Source organism: Cyclopterus lumpus, chromosome 11, assembly GCF_009769545.1.
Source record: "Cyclopterus lumpus isolate fCycLum1 chromosome 11, fCycLum1.pri, whole genome shotgun sequence".
NCBI classification, from domain to species: domain Eukaryota; kingdom Metazoa; phylum Chordata; class Actinopteri; order Perciformes; family Cyclopteridae; genus Cyclopterus; species Cyclopterus lumpus.
In genome coordinates, this window is record NC_046976.1 from 11,341,520 (window position 1) to 11,357,791 (window position 16,272).

Sequence of the window (16,272 nt, forward strand, 5' to 3'; positions counted from 1 at the left end):
GGTTTGTTACTAATCCAGGAACGAAGAGCAAACTGGGCATGTTGTATTGGTTATCATTTAACAGTTTAAATGGGGGACAGGTTGAAATGCAAGACCTGTACAAGAGGCCCCCTTGTAGCTGTGAAAGCTCCAGATCGCTATCACGGAAATGGGACGTTTTTTTAGTTCCGGATGGGGGCACATCAGTCTCACAGAGAGAGGTGTTAATTTGTTTATAGAGGGAGGGATAAAACACATTGGCAAGTTACCAAGAGGCACAGGTGTTGGCCTAACAACAGGCTGCACCAGTGCACAGCACACTATAAGTGTCTACTGTGAGCAGGACATAGAGACGATGGGAAAACAAAACAAGCTTATGACAGAAAACATACAGAAAGAAGGTCTGTTTGTCTCTGAGTGTGTGGCACATTGTCCATTCATGCAGATCCGTTCAACGTTCTTGTGGATTTTAAAACCGGATTTAAGACACTTTGTGACCTTCAATTTTGTGAAATCTATCCCAACCTTAAGTAAAGCTGAATGCGACTGACTGCCTCATTCAAATAAGTCTGTGGTCTGAAAGAAAAGAAATGTCTCGTGCTTAAATTACCTGATGTATCAAATCAATCTATTGCATGAACTAAATTAATTCTTTAAACTTTTGATCCCATTTAAAATTATCTATGTTCTGTAAAAAATAACATTTAGGATCATGCCTAACGTGTTGCAATTTAAACACATACGACAAAAATAAAAAATAACTCATTGTTAAAAGGTGTTTACTGCACACGTATTACGTTATATTGTGGTAAGTTGACATTCCAACTATATTTATGGTGTACAAACAGTGACACTGTTACAGATATCACAGTTTATAGCTCTATAATTTAATAAATTACAGATCTTTCTAGAAATTATTTAAATCTCTGTCAATTAAAGGAGAAACTTCAACTAGGGGTGTGAGCTATGGACACCATAAGGCACACACACACACACACACACAAACACACGCACACACACACACACACACACGCACACACACACACGCACTGACCGTGTGCAGTATTCATTGACAAGATATTAAGATATATATATATATATATATATATATATATATATAATATATATTAAGATATATATATATATATATATATATATATATATATATATATATATATATATATATATATATATATATATCTTATGAATACTTGCACACGGTCAGCTTGTATTTCATGTCTGAGAGGTCTTAAAATGCCACATGCCCACAGGTATTTAAGTATTCTATTTGTACTGCCGATGTTGTTTAAACCTACAGTGTCCATCAAACGCTAAGCGAGTCGCGTCGTGCTTTTATTCTGAAAGGTCGTTCCGGAACCTCTATTGTTTCTGTGGCTGCTTCAACCCAGGTTAGAAACCCAACAACGTGTAGAAGAGGATGTGGGCATGCTGACATCTGCAAGCCAGAGGTTTGACTGGAAGACGACCGCAGTCAGCCTGACGAACACGGGACAGCGGCCATCGCAACCTCCGAGACATGTAACTAGTCCTGAAGGTAACTTTAAGAGAGTGTGGAAACGTGCTTTTGTAACGTCAACCGTCGAGTCGGTTGTGTTCAAAGTGTCGCTTGTTTGTTGGCGGTGTCACTTCCTTCCTTATTTACCGGTAATTCACAGTTAGTCGGTGCTGTGATTTCACTTACTGGCGGTGAAAAGCAACATTATTATTTGGCGTTAGCTTATGGCAACTTTTATTGTTGTTGTTGTTGTTGTTGTTGTCGCAGATGGCCCTTTGCCAAATTGAGATTATTATTATTATTATTAAAGTCATTCTTCTTCCGTGTCCCGACTGTGCTAATGCGCATGTTTCAGAGCTATGACACCCAGTGTGCTCCTCACATTGGGTGTCTTTATTGTGGCGTGGGGACCTGTTGCTAAACTACAGTTGTTTAGACTGCAGCTCTCCTCGTGACAGGGTCTCTTCTTCTCCTCCTCACACCTGTTTTTTTTCTTCTTTTCCATGAACCCGAAAAGATAATCTTCTTCAGATAAAAGTTAGATCACAAGGCCACAGAGAGGCTGCCGTGTCATTCACTATATTTACTTTTGCTTAAGTGGAGCATTTGTTTTTTTTGGTCATCTGAAGAGAAGATAAAAGAGCATTTGTCAAAGCTCTCTGTTTTATAGCACAGTTCAAGTCTGTTTGGATTCATTTGGAAGTGTGTCAGAGACATTGGGATGAAAAAAAACCCTCTATCCAGCTTTTAAATTAAGCCCATCATCCCTCATCACAGCTCGGCTCCTTTAAAACAGGTTGCTGTCTGTATTGTGTACAGATAATGTAAGCAACAACGATATGTTTGTCTTGTTGAGAGGAATCACTGATCCTGTGTTACAACACACAAGCTGAAGACGGCCAACCAGTTAGTGGGAAGTGTATAGCTTTTCTATTCAGCTGCTGTGACCTGTTCCACTGGATATTTGTCGTTCGCTCTTGAATTGCGGGGGTGGAAATGAGCCATGCCTCTGACAGCGTGATGTCCATTCCACAATAACTATGGAGAGCACTGGTTGTCTCTATCATGTGCCACTATAGTTAATCTGACATATTAATCAAGTGCCTCCAGCATCAAGCCTGGCTTGTTTCCTCTGAATAACTGTGCCATTGATAGTTGACCCATCTTTTTCATCACTCTCCCTTTTTAAAGTCCTCTTCGTGTGACGGGGCGAAACATGCTAAATGCAAATCTTATCCCTTGCCCATTTTTTAATTTTTTTAATTTACTTAGCCAAAAGAAGTGGAGCAGGATTTAAGAATTGTAGGCCTCTGTCCCCCTACGGCTCGTTCCAAACGGCTCCCAAGTAAGGCTATCGGATTCAGAGCGAGTGGAAGGTGTGATGGATAGCCAATAAAAGGAGGTTTTGTCCTTCGGCGTCTCCATTTTGTAAACTCAGGAGGATTCCCGAGCCCTCTGGCCAGGGCCCAGGCTGGAGTGAAAGGGCTGTGCTGCCACTTGAAGGACCGCAGTAGAAATTGAGTTTCCTCTGATTCTGTACCATATATCTAGTATTTCACACAGCACTTTGCATGCATACCTTTATTTGAGTGTTTTTCTCTACAGCTGCCTAAAGCCTCACTCTTCTCAGAATGAACCATTGATTTGCAGTTAGGAAATCATTGTGCTCTGTGAGGAAGAGAAAGCAGTGCGTGTGCGTGTGGGTGTGGGGGGGTGCCTGTGTCTGCTTTGATATTGTTGATAAGTCTGTCTGGCACTGGCTGGCACTGCTGTAAATGGCACCCTGATTCAATATTAATGCAACACAATCATGTGGTTAAATTCAGTTCAGTGTCAACATGGTGTGTTTTTATCCCAACCCTGTTTTAAACCATGGCGAGCTAAGCTGATCTGTCAGACACACATCCACACATCCTGGCTAATCCTGTAATTCAGCAAACAAGGATCCATTCCCAGATATTCCACCTAGATTGTTGACTTACTACTTATATTTTAACTCAATGGAATCTAAATCTTTAAATGAGGAACCCTTCAACATGACTTACTCTTAATCTTATTGTACACAAAAGGCTTGCTTCGACCTGACTGATAATTATTGTCATTCTGGTTTTTATGTGTACGTATGCCATAAGAGCTGGGAATGCTGTCGAACAGATTGTTGTGTGGACTATATCAAAATGTGTGATTTATTAAGCCACCATTATTTTCCAGATGTTTTTTTAGCTATACCTAAAAGTGAAACATCTGGTTTTCCTTTTAAGGTTTTCCTGGTAATGCTGCTGATGAAAACAAATGTGCAACAGCACAGTTTGGGTAAAACCCCTCCTTATTTATGATTTCTGTGATGCAGTGTGGATAAAACTGCGCCCATGTAATAAAGTTCATCAAGTTAACTCATCTCTCATTTGAATGCATTGCATACTCAATTTATTCAGCACATTACTGTATGGTAAAGCATCATTTAGCCTCTTCCATCTCGATGAGCATCTTAATGCAGCCCTGAGCAGGCAATTATATTTATGATGTTGGTGTTGATTACTACCGGTCTGCTTTACAGGAGCTGTGTCCTCGGGGCACTTGCAAATTTAGAGGCAAGCAATCTTTTAGTTGTGCGTAAGTGTTTAGGTGAGTAACCTCACTTTATTGTGAATGGGTTTGTCCTAAACCTCTTTCTAATGGAAAGAGCTTTGATTACAGAGTTCAATCTTGTAAATCTCCTCCTGTCAGTGGTAGTAATTTGGCGCCATGTATCGATTTCTCTCACAATACCTACACTTTTCCTTCGCCGTCTGTTTTATTGTTCTTACATATTGTAAAAAAAAAAAAAATAGTACTGATCGTGTGTTTGATTTAATTCTTTGTCTCTTTCTGTTCTCCAGAGCCCCATGAAGCTCAGCCAGTCACGGTGCCTTCCTAGACTTTCTCTCATGAGGGGGCGTTGCTCTCGAAAACTTGGTGTGCTGGCCAAGGCTGGCTTCCTGCTCTGGGTGCTATGGCTGGGCTACCTTCTGTTAGCGCGCTCCTCATTCCCCTCCTCTTCCTCTCCGGAGGAGGAAGCTGAGGACCACAAAGTTCTGGCGAGACAGCTCTCTGTAGAGGAGACCGAGGCGAACGGCCTGCTGGCAAGGCCCCTCTACGTGAAGCCATCACCAGACCACAATGCTCCAGGGGAGATGGGTGGGGCCACACGCCTCAACCTCAGCCCTGATGAAAAGAAACAGGAACTGGACAGTGTGGAGAGCTATGCTATCAATATCTATATCAGTGATAAGATTTCCCTCCATCGGCACATCCTGGACCACAGGATGAGCGAGTGAGTAAAGCAAAAAGGCACCTGAAACCAAGTTCACTGAAATTGTTTTATAGAAAATCACAAATTCTTCTCTTTTTGCTCGGCATTTTCTTTGATATTCTAGCATATATGTGTCTCTGGCCTTGAAAGCTGCATGGAGCTGATATGCTACAACTGTGTCAGGGATGTGTTACTCAATGGAGATTAAATTGAGCTCTTTACTGGGATCAGGTTTCCACTGACAGTTAGAAACAAGGATGAAAGCTCTCGGGATGCATTGCAGGGCTTATTGAAGCTGGTGTAAACAGCTCCCTGCCTGAATGGATTGTTTCCATCCAGAATTATTGTCCACAGATATTTTCAACCCAGCCTCTGTGATGACACACAAAGAATGATGTCTTTTATTAATAGTTTCTTACCTTACTGGCTCCCATCCTAATGCAACCCAGATGTGGTCTCTGTCCGTATGGAGAGAACCATCATATATGTGAAAGTCATGTCATTGTTTTATATGACTGGAGTGTCCAAGTTAAGCTTATATTCTCTTTAGCAGTCCTTTTGATAACGTCAACGGATACATTTTCTACGTAAGTGCAATGCTAAATCTTCTAAATTGGAATTAAAACTACAGACCCGGAGAAATTAATCTTGCCTCGGTGAAACAGGAATAAACCATTTTACCAGCGAGTATCCAAAGGTAGTCTGAAAAGATGCTTTCATCTTCTTACTGGGCTGAGGAAACTGAAGGGTGGAGTGAAAGTCAAACACTGTGCTAATGCAAAGATAACTAGAGATATCTTTAGCCAGTGTTATGATATGTTTGATGGGTACTTGACCATTTGGGCAGAGTGACAGTTTTGACAAGTGCACATTTGAAAAGACACGGTAAGGAATGAGTTAGCGGGGAGGAAGTGGTGTGCAGTTTTTCGTGTCATGGAGCTCATGTGCCTCGCTGCTCACACCGTGATGGAGGAGCATGACTCAAGACACGGGGGTCTATGTGCTGTTTGCATGGACATATTCTATTCCTTAACAAACAGACTAAGTATTGTGAGGAATAAGATGTCTTGTAACTATAAACATGTGGCTTGAGGTGTGAATGATCAGCATATAACTGCCAATTACTCATTATGGGCTTTTATACATAAAGATCCTTCACATACATCCGTTAACGGCTGTTGAATCCATCAAGCTGTCCCAAAAGAGCTTCTGTTTCTGTTTGGCTTCATGCCGAGTAACAATGTAAGCAAATGTGTAACGCTTGTCCCTTTTTTTTAAGGGCGGTGTGTGTATACACTCGTGGCAGTACTGCACCTCCTCCATAATTACAAGAGTTCCCATCCTGGGAGAAGAATATGTGGCATGACAATCTTGTTTGCTAACAGTTTATTTGATAGGTTGTGACTAATGCCTGGACACATTTGTTCTAATCCAACAGTGTCGTAGTTGTGGGTTTAGCCTCAGGCTACAACAGCCTGGGACAGTGGTGACACTCTCCCAGTGTTATTTGCAGAGTTTGCATAATAATAAAGCTCACTGACGACAACGGTTCCTCTGTTCCCATGTTTTTCTCTCCCCCGTGTCTTCTTTTGTGCTCATTCCCCTCAAGTTATTAGTTGACAGTTTTTCACTCTGATTCCCATCCTGTCCCCTCTCTCTGTTCTGCTCTTTTTGTCTCTTGTTTGCTCAAGGTCCTCTGGTCTCCCCCAGAGCACTGCTGTGGTATGTTTCTCACTGGTGTGATACCCGCCCCACCCCCATCCATATTTCCTAGCCTCTTTATTGTTTTAATGACCGCCATCTGGATTAAGACCAGATACTTCAATCTGCCACAATACTTGCTGAAGCTGCTCTGGCCATATGAAAAAAATATTTCTTGCTTATATGAGTTCCTTTAGGATGCTGCCATGTTTTATTTTGTATAAATTCGTACCATACATGTGTGCTGTTGCTTAAATCAACTCTGTCTCTTCCCCCACCCCACACACACACACACACACACACACACACACACACACACACACACACACACACACACACACACACACACACAAACACCTCTCAGATGCCGAAATAAGAAGTTTGAATACCGGCGTTTACCCACAACCTCTGTGATCATCGCCTTCTACAACGAGGCCTGGTCCACCCTGCTGAGGACAGTTCACAGTGTGCTGGAGAGCACGCCTGCCATCCTCTTGAAAGAGATCATCCTCATTGACGACTACAGTGACCGAGGTCTGACACCCCACAATGATAAAAGAACAAATCTTTTTTCTTTTTTTTTCTGTCTATAAAAATAAAACGGGCGGAAAAAATAACTCTTTTAAGCTCAGAAACAAAGAGGACTGACAGCCTGCTAGTTAAGTAAAGCAGAAAAGAAAAAAAACCTCAGTTGTGCTTTCTTCACATTGACAGCGTAAAAGAGACCAAGTCAAGCAGGACTCTGCTATATATAGAACATATATATAGAACATATATGCTATATCTAAGGAGCGGTGAATAGATAATGCCACTGGATATAATCCTAAAGCAATTACACCTTCAGAAACTCCTCTGGACACATTCCTGTTAATGATGACACAAGGTGTAGTGTTATCTCAAGCTATTTTAAGACAACAATGCTGTGTTTTTTTAAAGAGCAGCCGGTTTTCTTTTAATTCAAAGCCACGAAGTATTGCATATCATGCTTGAGTCTAGAACATAGACATTCTTTTATGTGGTCTAAAATAGGATCAACTCAAAGGTCTACTTACTGGCTTTTCTGAGCTCTGTCTGTCTCAATGGATTTAGTATTTGGTCCCAGCTAGTCTAGTCGGTGTGTATCGGAGACATTACACCATAATGGTCACGTCAGTGTGCACTGAGCTGCCATGACATCATTTCCTCTCCTCTCACTGACCGAATGGAATGCTGGACATGCCAGTCCCCGAGCAGGACGCCTACGACAGACAGACAGACAGACAGACAGACAGGAGCACAGACAGACAGGCAGGCAGACACACATACAGGCAGACAGGCAGACAGCCACCAACTGGAGGACTGACTTTGATGACTAAATTTGATTAAACAGGTTTGAGCATACAACGCCTCCGTTACACCATAATAGGCGTGTTTATGCCACTCACGTGATATTTAATTTGATCTTGCTGGGAAAGTAATTATAGTAGTAATTCAAATCGGCAAATGCTTTAATGCAATGAATTAAATGATTCGAATCAAGATAAATGTCTAATTAAGAAGGACCCGCTTGTATTTCTCCGGGAGAGAGATAATTATCACTCCTTTCTGGCCATAACAAGTTAATTTGGCAGTACCTGTGTTTCTTTCAGGTAAAAAAAGTTAAATAAGTTGTAGGACAAGGAAATATTATAACTTTAATGTTACAAATGATGATTATGTGTGTGTTTGTTGTAAAAAAAAATACAGGCTACCTGAAATCCAAACTGGCCAACTACATCAGTGATCTGGATCGCGTGCGGCTCATCCGCACCAACAGCAGGGAGGGTCTGGTCCGGGCACGTCTCATTGGGGCCACCTATGCGACAGGTGACGTTCTGACGTTTCTGGATTGCCACTGTGAGTGTGTCCCTGGTTGGATCGAGCCTCTGCTGGAAAGGTGGGTTCACCAGATGAGATGATTAGGAGCTTTCTGGAAGTCATGAATGCAAATTAAAACTCAAATAAAAAAAACAAATACTAAAGCAGACGTGTATACATATTTTCTCCCTGTTTTCTACATGTTATTGGCGATGCGTTATGGTTAGGATTGGTGAGAATGCCACTACCATTGTGTGCCCTGTGATCGACACCATTGACTGGAACACCTTTGAGTTTTACATGCAAACAGATGAGCCGATGATCGGAGGGTTTGACTGGAGACTCACCTTTCAGTGGCACCCGGTCCCCGAAACGGAACGCAAGAGGCGCAAGTCTCGCATCGACCCCATCAGGTAACAGTATGATACCTCACAAGATCTGACCTCATGGAGATCACTTCATGAGTTTGGCATGTACACCTTTCGCTGCTAAGTTGCCACTGTACGTGTTATAATACTGTATTACTTTCTACATTTCCACTTACATTTAAGTTAGTTGATTTCAACAAGCCCACACTGAAATCAGAAACAACATTAAGTGGTGATTATTAGCTCAGGTGTAGTTAAAGGCTTCTTTTTATGAAGAAGGTGGTTCCCGCAAATTTAAAAAAGACTTGAAAATTACCATAATACCGTCACCTTATTTCGACTGTTTCTACCAGGTCTCCGACAATGGCAGGTGGTTTGTTTGCTGTGAGCAAGGCCTACTTTGAACATCTGGGCACGTATGACACGGGCATGGAGGTGTGGGGAGGAGAAAACCTGGAGCTCTCCTTCAGGGTGAGTTGTGTTCTCCCTCAGTGAGAACCACAGAGTCACTACTTTACCGTTGCGATGGCACTTAGCAATATGAGACGGCTTTAAAAAGAAAAGTGTGGGAACGGTCACTAATCTGGCTCGCTTTCTTACCAAAATGTCTTACTCGCAGACAGAACGTCCACTGACTCCGCTTGTTTGTTCCTGTGACAAAGAGCAGAAAGATACATCAATGAGGTTGATTGGCATTTCAGAATCAGGATCTCTTTTTTCATCGGGTATTGGCCCTGATCCATTGATTCATCCATCTAACAGCTGACAGTCGGTGGGTAGTAGGAGTGAGAGATCACACTCAGCCGTCTGAAGCCGCACCCTGACATTGGCTGACACCTTGTTGTGACATTCGTGTCGCTTTTCACTTGTTTGCATCATTCAAATTGGCCTAGATTTGAGGTGTGTGTGAGTGTGTAGCCGGAGCCAAAGGTAGGCAATGTAAATTGCGTGTGCATGATTCATCGTGTGTGCGTGTGTGTGGTTTCAGCGTGAAGACGAATGGGCTGTTCCCCTGAGTGATGTGTTATGCATGTGGAAATAAAAATTCCTCTCGCTGGGACTTTTTGCCATACATAATTTATGTTTAGTGAATTGGTTTTCAACCCTGAGTGCAAAATAAAATAAAAAATAGAGCGGGGTAAAAATCCCAGTGAATTAAGATGGAAGGGGCTGTCATGTAATGGCTGTTTGGCTGTGGATATATAATAATGATTTAGCTTTGTTTGATTGAAAGATATCTCATAGCTTCAAGTACCTTAAAAACATCTGGCCAGGGACAGCAGATGGAAATTAGTCTCTCTGGCTAACTCTGGCTCACTTACAGTCCAACTGTTGATTGGTGTGCATTGTCCCTGCAAAATAAATGAATAAATACATAAATTAAGAAATACCATGGTAACAATATTTCATACTTTAAAGGTGTTGTTTTTTCCCTTTTTATTTTCCATGGTGGAAGGTCAAGCAATTATACAATCCAAATGTAAAGCATAAATCCAAGCTGTTTTTAAAGGCAGCCTCTTGACTCAAGAACACAGAGTGGGGTTGAAGCTAAAACACTTTGTTTGGTATTCAGAGAGGAATTCTAGCATTGCATCGCAACAATCGTGCAAACACGTCCTATTGGCAGGTAATTCAAACTTGAATGGCAGACAAAGTACACAGCGGTACATTTAAGTGCCAAAGTTCACTTGTTATCGGTTCGTATCACACATGGTGTACAATAGACAGCGTTCTACTTGGTCAATGATCTGTGTAACTGCTGGTTCTCTCTTTGTACTTTATTGTAAGAGCTGAGATGTGGAAAAATGCATACAATATATGCTGGTACCTATAACAGTTCTTGGCTACCATTAGTCTCTATTTCTTGATATTGTATTATCCAAATAAACTGAATAAAAGGGTTTGATAAACCTGCTGATTATTTAACCACACAATATATGATTTGTTTTCCATGAAGTATATGATGTTAAAGGCAACAAAGAAATGAGCTCATCATTGCTTGCCATGTGTTTAACCCCCCCAGGTGTGGCAGTGCGGGGGCAGCCTGGAGATTCACCCCTGCTCTCATGTGGGCCATGTGTTCCCCAAAAAGGCCCCTTATGCACGGCCCAACTTCCTCCAGAATACCGTACGAGCTGCAGAGGTTTGGATGGACTCTTATAAACAGCACTTCTACAACAGGAATCCCCCAGCCAAAAGGGTAGGAGAGTTACGAATTAAAGGAACCACGTTTATAAACAGTCTGTCTAGCTTGACGTGCTGTTGTGAGGAATGCAAGAAGCTGACCTAAAAATACTCTCTGAATCATATTTGGACACATGCACTGTCTTGTTCGAGGCTTGTTTTTCCGATGCCATGCTACACGTAGCAGCACCGTGTTACAGTATCTTTAGTGATCGCTGACCCAAAAGCATCTAAACCCTAACTTGTGTAAACATGACTTAAACAAATGCACAACACAGTACAAACACATGTTCTGCTTTGCACTTTGCAACACACTTCTTGCAAAACACTACGCACATTTTCTTACACGTTTGAGAATTAAATATCTTGCAATCCTTGGGAGAAAAAAAAACTCAAAACATTTCTTATTCAAAATGCAAAACATACCTTAAAGTGGCAATGCCCAATTTAGGTAGAGAAGGAAGAGGGAGACAAGGATAAGAAGAAAGGGAGCAGAGATGACATTGCTTGTGATGTGGGTGTGGTGGTCTGGTGATATTTCTATGTTTACTATTGCACTGTAATTATTTTTGTTTCATTGCATTTCCATCATTGAGTACTGTCATTCTACTTTTCTTTGTTCTGTGAGTAGGTACTGTACTGGGACAATCAGTGTTTCGGGTAGTGCATCAGTGTGTCGCTTCTTCAAAAGAGTCATTTAAATGGTGCATGTGTGCATTTTGTGGCAAAAAATGCCATTTTGATGAAGGATTGTTGAGGGTCTTATTAGGCTTGAGTTTTGAAACAATGAGCCGAATCACGTAAGCGTGTCATATGGACTTATTAACCGTATGTCAGATTGAGATTTTTATATATGAATCACCTGTCTCGGTGTCAACAAATGATGAAATGCTGTCCGTGTGCCTCTCAGGTTCTGAGCATTGGGCACCATCAAAAATGTATGTATCTCAGTCTGAAAAAAGTCCATTATTGATGTTGGGGATCTTTGATCAAACAATATGTTACCTGATCAGGCAGATTGAGCACAGCACTGCCAGACCAGATCACCAGCTGTAAGTATAATAGTATGTGAACAGACTGCAGAGCCACAGACAATTATAGAGTTTGGGGAAAGTACTCAAGAAGCAGCTCTAGTGTGTTTAAAGATGTTCAAACAGTTCAAACTGTGTCCTCCAGATGTATCCCTAGATAAGGTTCTTAGTTACTATACCTGCTTGTTTTCACAAGAACACCCAGCATTCATTTTTAATTCTATGAATATTTGTATCCAGGATTTGGAGATTTTGATTTATTTATTTAGGATTCAAGTCCTGTTTGTTTGAGAAACTGAATTCCTCCATTGTTTCTCCCAGCAACAGTTTCTGTGTATTTTGATCTTGAAATGAAAAGTTAGCAACTGCTGACCCCCCACCTGAGGCAGCACAGAGGTGTTTGAGTGCGCTGGCCTTTTTCCTGAAGGAGTTCACTACTTCAGCAAACACAGCTATTTGATAATGCTAGTTAATGTCCTGGTGTAGACATATCCAGGATGTACATATTTACATTACTCTGTTGTGACTGTTGCCCTCGATGGACTGGCGGCCTGTCCAGGGTGTCCCCTGCCTTCGCCCTATGTCAGCTGGGATAGGCTCCAGCGCCCCCGTGACCCTAATGAGGATAAGCGGTATTGAAAATGGATGGATGGATGGATGGATGTTGTGACTGTTTGTTTTGTTTTAACAGCTTCAAATATAACAGAAAATGTGCCAGAAAAAAACTGTGGTTATTTTAATGCATCACATCAAAGGCTCGAGATTAAATGCTTGTGAAAGATGACTTATTCATTGTGTGCTTACTTTCCAGGAGACCTATGGGGATATCTCAGAGCGGCTGCTGCTGAGAGAGAGGCTGCAATGCAACAGCTTTGACTGGTATCTGAAGAATATCTACCCGGAACTGCATGTTCCTGAGGACAGAACGGGCTGGCATGGGGCTGTGAGTGTCTGCTATCAGGATTCCATTATTTGTCTTGTTACATCTGAAGTGCAGCACGAGTGTTTCTTTCACACTGATCGCAGAGCCCAGTTACTGAAGTGAAAAAGAAAATGGCATTGCAGTTGTATCCTGCTCTCCGTGTTCCATTCACGGGGAGTCTAAACCTGGGTGTTAGTTGGAGCAGACATGGGAAATCCTGTTGAAAGTGAGAAGGCTGCACTCGGACAAAGGGCTTTGAAAGCCATTTAGACCGGGCTCCAGACCATTAAAACCAGACACCTGGTGGAGTATTCCATTGCCCATTCAAACAAAAACTGCCATGTTGCCACTTGATTCACCTTGACAGCTGTGAGTCACCTGTTCCATGTGACCAGGGCATTTGCTCAAACATCTGGAATGGTATTATTATCAAACATTTGTACGGACGACAATAGCACCGAAACTCAGTAACGTTGTCTTAAACTATGGCATCTCCTCAAATGTAAAGAAAATGTTGGCATGTTTTAATAGTAAAACAAGAGGAAGGTAAAACAGGTCTATTTAGTATCGATTGGTTACTAGGTGTGTGTGTGTTTGTATTTCAAAGTGATCATTTGGATCATTTAACCGATTCTAGCAGCTTGAGTGCTGCGGTTCTGAACGTGACCTCACAGTCGGACCTGCCTGGAAAGAAATAGCACCAACTAGAGAAACTGCTCACATCAATAAACCACAGGATTTTAATTTGAATTGCATATTGTTCTCCTCCTGCCAGGTGCGAAGCTCAGGAATAAACTCTGAGTGTCTGGACTACAACTCCCCAGAGCACAATCCCACAGGTGCCCACCTTTCTCTGTTTGGCTGCCACGGCCAGGGAGGCAACCAGGTACATTAGGCATTTCACACCTCGTTTACTTTGTATTTCTCGCTCCCTCTCATGCACATATTCTCTCTTCTCACAATCTCGTGGCCCAGTGGGAGATGTGTCTTGAAATGTCAAAGCTCTCTTCTAACCACTAAAAGGAGCTGCGACAGTTGATTCACAAAAGAAAATTGCTCCCTGCTGGTGTGTCCACCATGACTTGAATTTAATGAATGTGCCCACATCGTCCCCAATATTGGGAAATTGAATCACAGGTACTTTTAAACCGAATGCCTGCCAACTCCAGTGGTGGATAGTTGAGAACACATATTTAATGTTGGAGTCAGACAATAGGCAGGGCTCCTGTCAGTGAATCTCCAGCCCGCTCGATATCTCTGATTACCTTGCTGATGGGCCGCATCAGGTGTCCCCAGTCACAAAGAGCATCATGTGTGACTGAAAATCAATGTTTGGATGGCTCCCCGCTGAAACAAAAGCCTTGAAGGCCCTTCATCGCCTCCCTCCTGCTCCTCATTCGCCGGCCCACATAAGAACCACGTTCCATTTAAAAGATACATGAGCCTTGTCAGCAGAATCAATGGCACAGCCTGAGTAAATAAGTTTAAAGCCAGACACGGGCCAGTGAGTCTTTTATTAAGCACTACCATTATGGGCCCTGTTGCACCTGAAAGATGTATGAGATGTAAAGAGAAGGATGGGGACGATTGATTACTTGACCCTCCGTTTAATGGGAAGCCCGGGGAGTGTTGCATGGCCAGGATGTTGAAGTGACACTGGAGAGGGGAGCCTTGGGTTTGTGTTCACGTCTGGTGGATTGAGAGGGCCAAGGCCCCGTCTTCACTGATGAGACGCCTTGACGCGCCATGCAATGGCGGCTTAGTGAGGACTTGATCCCACAGCAGCATAAGAGGAAAGAATCCTGTAATCCTGGTAGGAAAAAACATGCCAGGCTGCACTGTTGTGCTGCTGAAAGGCTTTCTTAATACAAAAAAGAGAGATTAAAGTATAAAGAGAGTATGGAGTCAAACTTTGAAAGGAGGTGGAGCTGTTTATGCAGTTGGGTTTCTTTTCTTTCCATAGCAAAGAAACATAAGCTCACACATATGCATTCTATATGTGCAGAGCAAATAACCACACAGGTCTTTCTTCTGCTCCAGTACTTTGAGTACACAACTCAAAGGGACATCCGCTTCAACTCGGTGACAGAGCTTTGTGCTGAAGTAACTGAGGGACAGACCTCCATCAATATGAGGAACTGCCCAAGGGACGGGGAGCTCATACCTCCCAGTATCACCTGGAACTTCAGAACGGTATGGTTTTAAACTCAAACACACACATTCCCTTCACACACTATCGTATCCTCCCTCTAATCTAAATGTTCTCCTTCAGGACGGCACCATCTACCACCCTCACTCAGACATGTGTGTGACAGCCTACCGCACGCCAGAGGGCCGCACAGACACCCAGATGAGGCGGTGCACCCCAGGAGACAAAAACCAGCAGTGGAAGTTTGAGTGGTAGGAGGAGGACGTAAGAAAGTAGCAGGGAACCTCAAGTGACCTTCGTTTACCATAGTGCAATTACTACAGGGGTTGTCTTCCAGCGGGAATGGCGAGCAAAGGAAAGGTGGTGAAAGTCACTTTAAGCCAATGAATCGCCCAATTCAGAGCTTTTGTACCCGTTTGAATGACTGAATAAGTGCAGATCGTGGAAGAATGAATGAGAATTGCAAGGCGAGGTATATTTGGTCTTCTTAAGGAGACTGAACTAGAGACTTTCACTTTTGTGTTACTTCATCCAAGTGCCTCTGCAACCAAAATGGAGTCAAGGGCACATCTTAAGTGTCATTATTGTCTCTAACGCAACAACGTGAAAGCAGTGAGACTGATTTGACTGTCCAGCACAAGAAGTGCCTTTCAAGGAGATTGAAGCATTTTTCGAGAAAACGACACGCAAAATCCCGCTGTACTACCGTTGCCTTGATGTGCAATTAAGATGAATTATTACTGTTAAATAATCATGTTTGTGAAGTGAAGTGAAAAAGAACCCGTTTTTAAAGAAAGCGTGCCAGGAATGTACGGTCAGCTGCAATTTGCCTCAAACCAGCTACTTCCTAACGTGCTGCATCATGTGAGTGGGAAGAGAGCGCTGCGGTCGTATTAGACTGCTCATCAATTCTATCTCGTGTCTGTGGAGCCAGTTTCATGGCCGAATGCTGCCCCAACAAGACTTGAAGCATTCATTACAGCATTGTACTAAGTGCAATTTGGCCCATCGGGCTTAGTGATTGACAGGAATGTTTTAATCTATTCTTCCCTGTTGTGTAAAAATAAGAGCACCCTCTAAACTCATCTATGAAAGGTTGTCACTCTTAAAAACTACTTTTTTTTACGAGATGAAATGTGCCAGAGAATGTCAAACGTATGTAGAAATGTGTTTGAATGCTAAAAACTGATGCACTTGATTTTATTCCAACACAAAACCCTTAAAGGGAGAGACATTTTTAATTCAATCATTCAACTTGGCAGTGCCTGACAGTTTGTTAAGACTCCTGTGTGTA

The 16,272-nt window shown here is 42.4% G+C and overlaps 1 protein-coding gene across 1 annotated transcript; it reads left to right on the forward strand.

Annotated features, from left to right (window-relative positions):
- Window positions 1-1,347: 1,347 nt before the first annotated feature.
- On the forward strand, window positions 1,348-16,026 carry poc1bl (POC1 centriolar protein homolog B (Chlamydomonas), like). Its single transcript, XM_034544971.1, has 11 exons — window positions 1,348-1,534; window positions 4,375-4,808; window positions 6,853-7,022; window positions 8,214-8,403; window positions 8,552-8,737; window positions 9,046-9,163; window positions 10,716-10,892; window positions 12,719-12,850; window positions 13,605-13,715; window positions 14,870-15,022; window positions 15,102-16,026. Exons 2-11 carry the CDS (start codon window positions 4,381-4,383, stop codon window positions 15,231-15,233), a joined length of 1,797 nt encoding a protein of 598 aa, XP_034400862.1. The 5' UTR covers window positions 1,348-1,534; window positions 4,375-4,380; the 3' UTR covers window positions 15,234-16,026.
- Window positions 16,027-16,272: the final 246 nt, after the last annotated feature.